Source organism: Vicia villosa, unplaced genomic scaffold, assembly GCF_029867415.1.
Source record: "Vicia villosa cultivar HV-30 ecotype Madison, WI unplaced genomic scaffold, Vvil1.0 ctg.003976F_1_1, whole genome shotgun sequence".
Classification (NCBI taxonomy): Eukaryota; Viridiplantae; Streptophyta; class Magnoliopsida; order Fabales; family Fabaceae; genus Vicia; species Vicia villosa.
This window is the reverse complement of record NW_026706350.1, coordinates 143562-155819: the sequence shown is the minus strand read 5'-3', so window position 1 is coordinate 155819 and position 12258 is coordinate 143562. Positions and strand designations below refer to the sequence as shown.

The 12258-nt window shown below is 36.3% G+C and overlaps 1 protein-coding gene across 1 annotated transcript; it reads right to left on the bottom strand.

The window, feature by feature from the left end:
- Positions 1-4849: 4849 nt before the first annotated feature.
- LOC131641695 (transcription factor bHLH49-like) lies at positions 4850-7998 on the bottom strand. Its single transcript, XM_058911992.1, has 7 exons — positions 7817-7998; positions 6691-7405; positions 6108-6335; positions 5959-6024; positions 5785-5853; positions 5444-5515; positions 4850-5348 (listed from the first exon to the last, which is right to left on the bottom strand). Exons 2-7 carry the CDS (start codon positions 7387-7389, stop codon positions 5112-5114), a joined length of 1371 nt encoding a protein of 456 aa, XP_058767975.1. The 5' UTR covers positions 7390-7405; positions 7817-7998; the 3' UTR covers positions 4850-5111.
- Between the last annotated feature and the right edge of the window lie 4260 nt (positions 7999-12258).

Below are 12258 nucleotides of genomic sequence, written 5' to 3'. Positions count from 1 at the left end.
TCGTGAATAACCCTATTGGTGGTACAGGTAAATTCTGCGATAGCATTCGTAGATAACCCTGATAATATAGGTAAATTTTGCGATAACATTCGTGAATAACCCTATTGGTGGTACAGGTAAATTCTGCGATAGCATTCGTAGATAACCCTGATAATATAGGTAAATTTCGCGATAACATTCGTGAATAACCCTATTGGTGGTACAGGTAAATTCTGCGATAGCATTCGTAGATAACCCTGATAATATAGGTAAATTTCGCGATAACATTCGTGAATAACCCTATTGGTGGTACAGGTAAATTCTGCGATAGCATTCGTAGATAACCCTGATAATATAGGTAAATTTCGCGATAACATTCGTGAATAACCCTATTGGTGGTACAGGTAAATTCTGCGATAGCATTCGTAGATAACCCTGATAATATAGGTAAATTTCGCGATAACATTCGTGAATAACCCTATTGGTGGTACAGGTAAATTCTGCGATAGCATTCGTAGATAACCCTGATAATATAGGTAAATTTCGCGATAACATTCGTGAATAACTCTATTGGTGGTACAGGTAAATTCTGCGATAGCATTCGTGGATAACCCTGATAATATAGGTAAATTTCGCGACAACACTCGTGAATAACCCTATTGGTGGTACAGGTAAATTCTGCGATGAGATTCGCAGATAACCCTGTCAGTGCAGGTGAAATTGCTAGAATTATAGCAAACAATCCTATTGGGGTTCACAAGCTACAGAAACTTACTAGAACTATAGTAAGTGGGGTCCACAAACTACGGAAACTTACTAGAACTATAGTAAGTGGGGGTTCACAAACTGCGGAAGCTTGCTGACCATAGCAAACCAATTACACAACCAACAGAAGGTCCTCGCTATGTAAGACTCAGGCTTTAGCAGGACGGTTCCCTTCTCTCACACTCGGGCGCAAGGTTCTACAAAGGATTTTACAACATGGATTCTCAAGGGGTCCTCAATTGGGTTTATCACGTTAGTCCCTCGGCAGTGATCTTCTCCAAAACATCATCAACAAACAATCAAAGGTGTTATCTTTATTTTCAGAATTAATAACATATTTCAACTAACATAGCTAATAGTCATGCATCATTCGATTAACATACCTCATTCATACATTATGCATATACATACATGGCTCTCACTTATTTTGAGAAGCTCACTGCATCATGCATCGCATGCATCATACCATCGCATAAAATTCAGGTTGCCTCTTTAGGCTACGCTACAAAAAAATCAATCATCTGGTCCCTTCCAAAAGGCGTGTGCTTCACACTTAGAAGAATGGTATTCACCTTGGGTGGCATCTTTAAGCCCATCTCCCACGGAATTCCTTCCCGACAAAGGCAAATTTCAGGGCATTTCAGTGTCCAATCGTCTTCTACCTTCAGATCACGATAGGCAGACGTGCTTATCTGACTCTTCAGGTTTAAGAAGATTGAACAGGGGCAGCTGTCATACCCCAAAATTTGCCCGGTTAATTCATGTTTTTAATTCATCAAGGATCAAAATTAAGAATCATGGGGTTTGACATTCCTATTGTCAAACCTGCGTTCTTATAAAATATCCTGAGTTAAAATGAGGGTTAAAGTTAGAAGGTGCTTGAGCCCAGCCATCTATCCCGTTTTTGAGGTTTTTTAGTCTGTTTCACAACTGATTATATGCCTTATAATTTTTTTGTTTGATTATTAATTTTAATATTTGGTTTGATCATTTTTTATTATTTTAGATTAATTATTTTACTATTATTAGTTGATAAGAAAAAAAATCAAATAATTATTATTTACTTTCTAGATATATATTATAATTCTAACTCTTATTATTTTATTTTAAAAAAACATTTGATCTTTTTTTTATTTTTATTATTTCATTATATTACTATTTTATGTTTTTTTTAAGAAGAATAAAAAAGGTTAGATATATACAATAAGGATTTCTTTTATAAAACTTACAAATCAAACTTCTTCAAAAAGGAAACCATGGATTCAAGGATATTTGGACCAAGATTGTTAACCTAATTCCCTATAATATATATAAACAATTCGGGTCAGTGGAGAGGGGGAGTTTTTTGGGGGACAAGGTTTTGCAGCCAAAAGGACCATGAACGAAACTCCAATTTTTCTATGAAAGTTGAGATTTTCGGTTTTGGATTCGTGGCCATTCTCAAAGGGTTTCGAAGGTCCCTTCACACTCCCCAAAGGCTCCTGAAGCAATCCAGTCCATTACCAAGGCTTGCAGCCCCAAGTATCACGGTTTTCACCGTTTTCGGTTTGTCCATATTTTTTTATTTTTTAATTGTGAACATTTACGTATCATGAGTTTGTTTTGATGATGTACTCGTGTTTATATTGATGCCACAAAGCTTTCTGGTTTGTTTAATTCTCGTTTCGTTGCAAATATAATGTTTCACCATTGTTAGGGTTGCAAAGCTTGGATTTGGGAACACTGGGTTAGAGACAAAATTGGACGAAATTATAGGTTTCATTGAATTCGTGAGTTGATGTATATTTAATCCGGGCTATTGGTTTGTGTTTAGTGTTGATGATTTGCAGGTTTAATTGATGGAAGTTTATGGCAACACACATAAACCGTTGCCAAAGGTTCTCAAGTTGCAGAAAAATACGTGGGGAAGATGAAGAATGGCTGGGCGCGGGACCTGCTGGTTCAAATTTTCTAAAATTATTATTTTATATTTCTTAATAGAAGTATTATATGAACAGCTAACAAACACAGCTTGAGTGGCCATAAGCGTTTGAAGTCTTGTGGTAAGACGTGGGTTCGATCCCCACTGGAGGTTAATTTTTATTCAATTTTCTTGAGGAGTGAACAAGATGATCCAGCGCGCGCATCCTCATCACGCGCGCGTTGTACCCTCACTCATGCACCGTTAGATCTCCCCAAGATCAGATCCTACGCGCCTGGATGTAGCAGTCCACCATGGATATCCCAGCCTATGCCACACATAATCAAAAACCAGGTTTTTATATATATTTATTTATTTTTATTATTTAAGTATTTAGATTAATTAATAATTAATTCTATTTGATTTAGTTAATTTATTTAAATTAGGGTTAGAATATATGATTAGGATTAGGTTAATGACTAGGATTAGAATATTTTTCCGATTATTTCGATTATATCGATTTAATTATTTAATTACTCTAACTATCACAAATCACAAAAAACCCTAGAAAGTCATAATGCATTAGGGTTCGCTCAATCCCATTGGCCCTTGGCCAAATATTAGGATTTAAATTATTATTCGTTTCGACTAAATTTATTGGTCGCGATGATTAATAATCGGTTAATTTAATTAATCAAATCCTATAAATTAAAATAAAATTTATTTTGCTAAATGGTTTTAACCAAATCTATTGGTTACGATGATTAGCATACCTTTTAAAACTCGTTATTATTTATAATCGAATCTATCGATTATGAGGGATAACGATAAAATCAATAATTAAATATTAAAACACATCAATTTGCTAATGGTGATAATCGAACCAATCGATTAGAATAATTAGCGATCCTTTACTAATCTGTTAACTATGGTGATCGAATCTATTGATCATTGCGGTTAATAGTGCCATATCAAATCAGGGTTGTACGCCCGAATCTTAAAACACTAAACCACGATACTACAGATTCTCATCTCTTCAATTCTGCGATGTTCAAACTACGATAAGGTAATTCAAAATACCTTCGAACTTCGCATTTCAAAATAATTTCAAAACAACTTCAAATACAATCAAATTCTAATTCTAAGGCGTACAATCCTGTGCCCGAACTACGTAGACTCTGATCCTCCCTAAGGAGGTACGTAGGCACTTGGCAACAAGGCGAGTCCCCCTCTTCAAAATCTCAATCATGTCCTAAAATTCTGTTTGCCACATTTCTCCCTAATTCCTGCCATGCAACCCTAATCTTTGAATGTTAGCCTTTAGGAAAGGGCTGAGGGTGCCTAACACCTTCCCTCAGCCTGATTATAATAACTTACCCTCAATCTCTTATCTGCATAGGGTTTCCTATTCGCCCTTCAGAATAGGTGGCGACTCGAAAGCTGAAATTTTTAGGCAGGTTGCTACAGTAAGTTGACTAGTTTTTATGATTCAAATTGATGTAGAGATAAATTGAAAAGATAAGTATAATAAAATATGTGTTCAAACTCTTCAACTCTCCAATTTCATGTTATTCCAAGAAGAAAACTGTTGTGACATTATCGTCATGTGAGGCTAAATACATCACATCTTGCAATGTAACATGTCAAGATGTCTAGTTGCAATGTTTATTTGAAAGAGAAAAAAAAGAAATGGAACTCATCATGGTCAAGAAATAAACAATCAACCCTTCTAAAAATCCCAAAGTTCATGAGAGGGGCAATCACATGGAGACCTAGTTCTATTTTTTAGATATCAAGTAAGCAAGGGCAAAATCAAGTTGCAGATGTCTTAACCAATTCACAAGAAAATGAGAAAGGTGTTTAATGTATTTAACTTATAGACTACTATAAATTAGTAAGAGGGAATGTTGAAATATAGTTCAAATAAGTGACTTATATGTATTACTTGCATTGTAAATTACAAGTTAGTTATGATGTACTCCCTCCGTCCCAAATTATAAGAGAATTTTACTTTTTTGATTCATTGAATAATTATGTATCTGGTTATATGTAGACCAAATACATTAAAATACTCAATGAATCTAAAAAGTAAATTTCTCTTATAATTTGGGACGGAGGGAGTATTTGCCTCATTAGTGCTTGTAAATCAAATTCATGAAGTGTATAAGTAAGTGCAATGTGATGATTCATGATAAGTGGAGTGTATAATTGAAGTTCATTCTCACACACTTCATGCAGCTATATTACAAATTGTATCAAATATGTACATAATTAGTTTATAAAACAATCAAGTAAACCTAGTAGAAAGAAAATACTAACTTCGGTGAAACTTTCAAATAACTACTATATAGTAACATCACTGTCCATTGACTCCAACCATCATTTCTACTTACTACTAGCATATGATGTAGAAACTAAACTATAAGTGTAAAACTGAAATTAATAAAGGATTGGTGTTGAGGTAATTTCAGTGTTTGGCTTCTTGCAATGGATTAACCTGATCTGGCTCTTTAAATTCTCCAGTCAAGGGTGTGAATTGTGGTTCCACGCTCCGCCCAAGTATATCGGATGGATTAGCCATGTTAGGTGGAGACGAACGAATCAGTCCTGGTTGAGATGGATGTAATAATGGAGGAAAAGTCATTGGCATTTCTGTTAGAAACCCCGGTGCAGATGACGATGGAACATGTCGATGTTGAAGAATCTGAGAAAATATTCAATTGTATAAAAGTCAGTCAGGGACATATAGATAAAAGTAACCTCTTAATTCTCCGGTATGGAAATTCACTAAAACCGTACGTCTTTAGGAAGTAGCCGTTCCATATTAAAATCCACGTGCGAATTCACTGTTGCAAGTTTCATTGATAAAAACTGCCAAGAGGAAGAAAAAGGTGTCAACTTCAACCAGGAAACACAATATTATAACCGTCAAAGATGCTAAAAAGAAATTCTACTGGAACATATGCTGATATCACCAATGATGTCAAATAGCAGCAATAGTGGTGCTAGAGCGTAACAGAGTTTGAAAAAATAGCTATTGTTCTGTATCACGCTATTTAGTACTAAGTGTTCTAAAATAGAGCTATAGCAGCACTTAGCATTGTAGCGCAGATGGATTCGAAATATGATTTTATCCATACCTCAACTTGTTGCTGAAGAGACTGTACATAGTTTATGATTTCATCTAGCATCAATGCCTTGCCAGTGATCTGTAGACAGAAATAACTGTGTTATATCAAAAAAAAACAATACTCGAAATCCTCGTATGAATATATAAGGTAGTGAGACCTTCCGGTCTCAAATCTAAAATGTACCTTGCTACATCCAGGTACAAGATCTTGAAGAAACTTCATCCTTTCACTGATCTTTTCTCTCCTCACCTGCAGTTGAAATCCAAATAATTTCAAATCATGCATCCAAACAATTTTTTTCTCATCACATAAAACTTTTTATAGCATCTTACTCTCTCTGCAAGGCTATGACTGTTTGTCGCTTGACCACGGCGAGCCCTAACATGTACGTATCCCTCGTTAGGCAGATCAGAAGCTTGAGAACCCTGTTTAGCATTCTTCCCAGAATCCTTGGTTGTTGAAATTGGTTCCTTCTCTCCCTTCTGTCGACTCTTACAGTTGTCCTTTGCAGTTTCCCTAGGCAGCTCAATAGTTCGGGTGGCTTTGTCGCACTCACCATCCTAACACAAAATAAATAAAATAAAACAAACTCACGTGGACAAAAGGAAAATAGTACCGGCCACAGTTATCAATATCTTCCGATACATGCACGTTGTATCTATACAATACTAAACCCAATCGTTATAAATTATAGTGTATCTATTTAGGATTAGGATACTAATCTCATTTTGATGAACTCCGCTTCATTAATCACGATTTAATAACATATTTTTATCGGTAATGCATCTTTCATTCTTTCTATTCATATTAAGATTCGATTTACAATTCAGAAAACAGGTCTTCTCATTCACGATTCGAATCTCTATTTGATAAACATAGAATCATGTACACTAAAAAAAACTCAAAAGAACATACCTGCCTACTTCCTTTCCTTTTCTTTCGGTTTAGACCTTTAATAGACGGTTCTCCACTTGTACAATCCAACATTTGGGAACCATCATGGCTACCAACGGCAACACCATCATCACCCTCACCCCTTGATTCGACTCTATCAGCTTCATTACAAGACCCTCCAAGTGCTTGTTTCCCTTCCTCTGGAGACATTACAGGACAATCACTTCTTCCATCACTACCAAGATGCTCAATAGATTGAGGAACATGTAGAGCCATTGATTGAGGAACTCTACACGAGTTAACCGTATCTCCAAAACCCCCGGCACTTAAGCACGACATTCGTGCAGCATCAGTAAATCCAGAATCAGTTGGAAACTGAGACAAACTTTGAGGAAACATCTCACCACCCTTATTCATCACAGAACCAGCAAGGTTCCAGCCAAATCCTAGTGTTCTATCATCACTAAACCCATCTTTTCCCATTCCATTACTGTGGCCATTAACATCACAAAAACCAAAGCTTTCAGAATTGGATGCAAGGTCCAAAAAGTTAGGACCATATGAATCCACCATTGAATTAGAACATGAAGGAGAAAAACCCATCATAGAATTTTCCAAGGAAACCAAACCCACTGATGAATTTACAAGGTTACCACTCACAAACCTCCAATCCAAAGGACCCTTTTTTCCATCTACCTCAAACTCTTCTCTCTCACTCATTTCCTTAACATGTACTCTATACCAAAACCAAAGTATCCAATATTCAACCACTAGCTAAGAAATCAAAATCTCAAAACCAAACTGAACAAACGAGAAATACCCAACTCATGAAAAGTTGCACAAACACCAAAAAATTGAATTTTTATACATTTATTTCAAGTTTCCAAACAATGTAGTACTAGATGTCATGTCACACGAGTTTTGCAGCAGAGAGAGAAGAAGAAGAAGGTAAAAAAGGTAATTAAAATTGATGGGTGGAGAGAAAAAAAAAATGCGGTCAATGATGAAAAGAGAGCATTGAATTTGAATTGAGTATCATAAATAAATGGCTCCAATTTCAAAACTTAGGTCAGAATGTGCAGAAGGGGGAATAGTTAAGAGAAAAGGAAAAAAGAAGCAAAAGTGAGAAGAGAGAGAGAGATAGTACCTATTTGTGATTTGAAGCTACTTTTGGCACACTATTTCAAGGTTTTTAAAATGAAAATGTTGTTGATTTTGGGAACTCTCTTTCTGTTTTTCTTGCTATGGAACCTGCCATTTACTGCCACACGAGAGAGGGAGAGAGAGCACACAAGGCTGCATTTATACTTACCTTGTGTAAATGCCAAGAAGTAGATGGGTAGAATGAATTCGATGGTTTACTCTAAACTAATTTAACTAACTAGTTTTAGATATCAATTTCACACTAATGTTTAATAAGAAAATGGATTGTTTGTTTTTAATTGGCACAAATAAAGCTTCAAGGGAAATTTTGGAGAAAAATGTGTCTTGCATGCTGGCAATTTTGGGGACAGAAGTGATCACGCTAAGCGCTAAATTTTGGGTTTGGCGTGGATATGGCGGGTTGATGTGTATAAGTGGGAGCGCTTTTAGTGAGCTCTGACGGGGCTAAGCGCAGTCTGAAATTTTGAAAGTGTATAAATAGATAACAAATCATATTTTTTTAGGGGGTGACACAATTTTGAGAGAAAGGTTTCACCATTTTCAGTGTGTTTCAATTATAGAGAGAACGTCGTATTTTTGGAGGGTGTGAGGCTTAGAAATCAACAAGTGAGGGTGCCTCCTGAAGATTGAAAGTTGGATTCACGTCGATTGTTGAGACATCAAGGTTGAGTCTTATTCATCTTCTTTCTTCTCTTTGTATTTAGATACCATGAGTAGATAAACCCCTCTCTTATTGGGATTATATGTAAGTATACTATTTTAGTATGTATTTTTGTTAATCATGGCATTGTGTACAATCTATTTGTGAATATATATTGATGTTATCTTTGTTTTACCATTTATCATAATGGGTTTGGATAGTTATTGACAAGTACGGTTTGAAACTCGAATTAAGATAAACATCTATTAGATTCTAAACTCTAGACATAAATTTAGGCTAACATCACAGAGAGTATCGAATCTTAATGCTCATTATTATTTAATAAGTCGAGACACCGTCGATTAAACAATAAGATAGAAACCATTTAATGGGGCGAGACATCGTCGATTAAACGATTTAACTCTCATCAGATGCTTTTACATAATTGTTGTTGTGAGCGATTGGTGATGGTATTGATGAATGTTTAGATTGCGTACAATTGATTAGTAAAAATACATATTATCTAGATGGATGGAATCCAATCCTGAAAAGTTATCTTCTCTCTGAAACTTTAGTTTTCCGTTTTTATATTCTATACTTTATACATGTAAACAACTTACACACCCAAGCTTAGAAACATAGTGACAGTTGAACGACATTGATAGTGTACTATTCCCTGTGGAGACGATAAAATAAAATAATAAAAAATTACTTACTTTTGCTTGCTTTTTTATCGCAACAACACCCCTTAAGCACAAGGTTTTTATGAAAGGTGAAATTCCTTTAGACTATATACCGTTTGGGTATCCTGAGAATTTGAGTGATTTGTTGGTATGGTGTGTCAAATCAGACTGACTAAGCTCTGAATCCTCTATGTGAAGTCATAGTAAGCCTGGTTAATGAGACTCCAAGTCCCTCCAGCGAGGCATTGGGCCTTTGGAGTAGGATTTCTACCAAGCCCTTAGACAATACTTAAACTAAGTATCTTAGGTTATACTTCAGCCGCCTCTTAGGCGAGAATCATATGTTAGATCCCTCCTAAGGAAACTCCAAGTCTCTCAGACAATGAGTTTATATAGCCTATTTAAGGGGAAATCCTAGTCCCTTAGTCGAAGTTATATTGAGCCTCACTAATGAGACTGTAAGTCAATCATGTGAGGTGTTAGACCTCTCGATTAGGACTTCTATTAAGCCCTCATACAAGATTTCTCTTATGCTACACTTCAGTCGCGTATCTTGGGCGAGATTCATATGTTTGATCCCACCCGAGGAAACTTTAACTCCCTCAGGTGAGAAGTTTATATAACTTGTTTAATGGGAAATCTAAGTCCTTTAGGCAAAGTTATATTGAGCCTTGATGATGAGACTATGATTTCCTTAGGCAAGGCGTTGGACCTTTCGAATGGGACTTCAATCAAGCCCTCATACAAGACTTTAAACTAAGTTTCTTAGGCTAGACTTCAGTCGCGCCTCTTGGGCGAAATTCATATGTTGCATCCTGCTTGAGGAAACTTCAAGTCCCTAATGCGGGGAGTTTAGATAGCTTATTATATTACCCTGAAGGGCGAAAATGATCTTTCTCAGGAAGTTCAACATACAAAATATTTCCATAAGAGGCATCAAGGATCAACGGCATGAAGTCTAGCATACAAAATATTGCCTTAAGAGGCGACAAGGATCTTCGCCTTGAAGTCCAACACACAAAATATTGTCTCAAGAGGTGGAAAAAGTCTTTTCCATGAAGTCCAAGATACAAAATATTACCTTAAGAGGCGGCATAGATCTTCACCATGAAGGCTAGCATACAAAATATTGCCTTAAGAGGCATAAAGAATCATTGTCTTGAAGTCTAACATACAAAATTTTGCCTTAAGATATGACAAGGATCTTCGTCCTGAAGTCCATCATACAAAATATTACCTTAAGAAGCGGAAAGGATATACGCCATGAAGTCTATCACACAAAATGTTGTCTTAAGAGGCAGAAAGGATCTTCACCATCAAGTCTATAGCATACAAAATATAAGAAAATTTTCTTACTGCTCAAAAACATTCAATAAATTAATCATAGGTAGATGATTATGTCTCTTACGGAATTGCATCAATATAGATATAATAATATTTAAGACAATGAGTGTTCCAAGTTCTAGACAACAGTCGGTCATCTAGTTCCTATAGCCTGTATGCCCCATCGGGGAGCTTTCAGAATATGTGATATGGTCATTCCCAATTGGGTTGTAGCATTCTTTGTTATGCCGACATAACTACTTTTCTTTAATACCAGGTTACTTTCTCATATTTACTTGGGCATAACTTTTGAGTTGAACCTTCTAGAGGCTCTATGCTTGGCAGAAAATTCTCAGATACAGGTGACCTTTCTTAATTAGTCGACCAAATATGCAACATATTCTAATCCCGCATGGTTCATATCTTGTTTTACTGGGTGTTGCCACGAGGGTGTGTCAAACTTTACGGACAACATAACGTCTGCTCCATTAACCATGATGAACGCAGTTTCCTTGGTAGTAGATAGGGGTTTATGTGATATGACCATAATATTTCATGGAGGAGTTCTGCCCTTAGGCCTTTGACATCGTCGATCTTCTTCTTAAGCCCCTTCAAAATCACTATGTTTGCCAATTCAGCTTGTCCATTGGCTTGAGGGTGGACATTAGATACGAACTTTTTTTGTACCCTCAATTTTCAACAAAATCCAGTGATTGTGTCACTGGGGTCCCGTTGTTTGAGACAATGATAAAGTCTGAACCTGTACATGATTATGTGCTAGTAGAAGCGTTGAAATCTTCCAGCTATGATCTTGGCAAGAGTTTCTACCTCTACCCACTTTATGAAGTAATCTACTCCAAAAATCAAGAATTTTAATTGGCCTGACACAGGGGGAAAAGCCTAATATGTTCACCCCCAATGGTAGAAAGGCCAAAGTGACTTAATTGAATGAAGAAGTTCAGTCCGGGTGTGATGAAGGTCAGCGTGTCTATAAAATTAGTCAGACTTTTCAATAAAAGTGATGTTATCCTTCATCAGAGTAGGCTAATAGTATCTTGACCTAAGTATTTTATAAGAGAAAGCCTTTTCACCGATATGACTGTTGCAGACTCTTTTGTGAACTTTGGCGAGTACCAGGATGGTTTCATACTTTCCCTGACATCACAACATTGGAGAGGCTCTCTCCATTATATAAAGTTTTCATGCAAGAAGGGTGTATTTGACGGTTTGTTTTTGGACTTTCCTTGCTTCTCCTTCATCCAGTGGGAGTTCATCTTCCTACAGGTACCGCAATATAGACAACATCCAAATGGGATCCAGACTAACTTTTGGGGAGTAAACTTCACCTGCCTCAATGTTAGGGGCGACAAGAGTCTCTTGGATCACTATTTATTTAAACCAAGTTGTTTTCGAACTAGCGATCTTGGAAAGAAGTCTAATATGAAAATCTATTCACGGGGAACATATTTTACTTCAAATGATGTAAAACGAGAGGATATACTTTGTACAGTGGGTAGATATTTTATCAGTTGGGGTTCTTTAACCTGTATTGTACAAAGACATGGTTAGCAACTAATTAGGAATCGTTATTGGCTTTCAATTGGGAGGCTCTCATTTCTAGGGCAACGACCATGTTGACAATGAAAGCTTCATACAATGTTTGATTGTTAATAACCTTGAACTCAAACTTCAGTGCTTCCTTGATCAATATGTTTCCAAACCCTTCCAATATTATTCTCGTGTCGCTCCCCTTCATGTGTTAGGCACCATCAACTGATA

Excerpts from the sequence above, each read along its gene's own strand:
- LOC131641695 (XM_058911992.1), bottom strand. The coding sequence starts at position 7,389 with ATGAGTGAGAGAGAAGAGTTTGAGGTAGATGGAAAAAAGGGTCCTTTG. Across the intron at positions 5,854-5,958 it reads TTGTACCTGGATGTAGCAAG|ATCACTGGCAAGGCATTGAT; the intron begins GTACATTTTAGA and ends TTCTGTCTACAG. Across the intron at positions 5,516-5,784 it reads CTCTTCAGCAACAAGTTGAG|TTTTTATCAATGAAACTTGC; the intron begins GTATGGATAAAA and ends TCCTCTTGGCAG.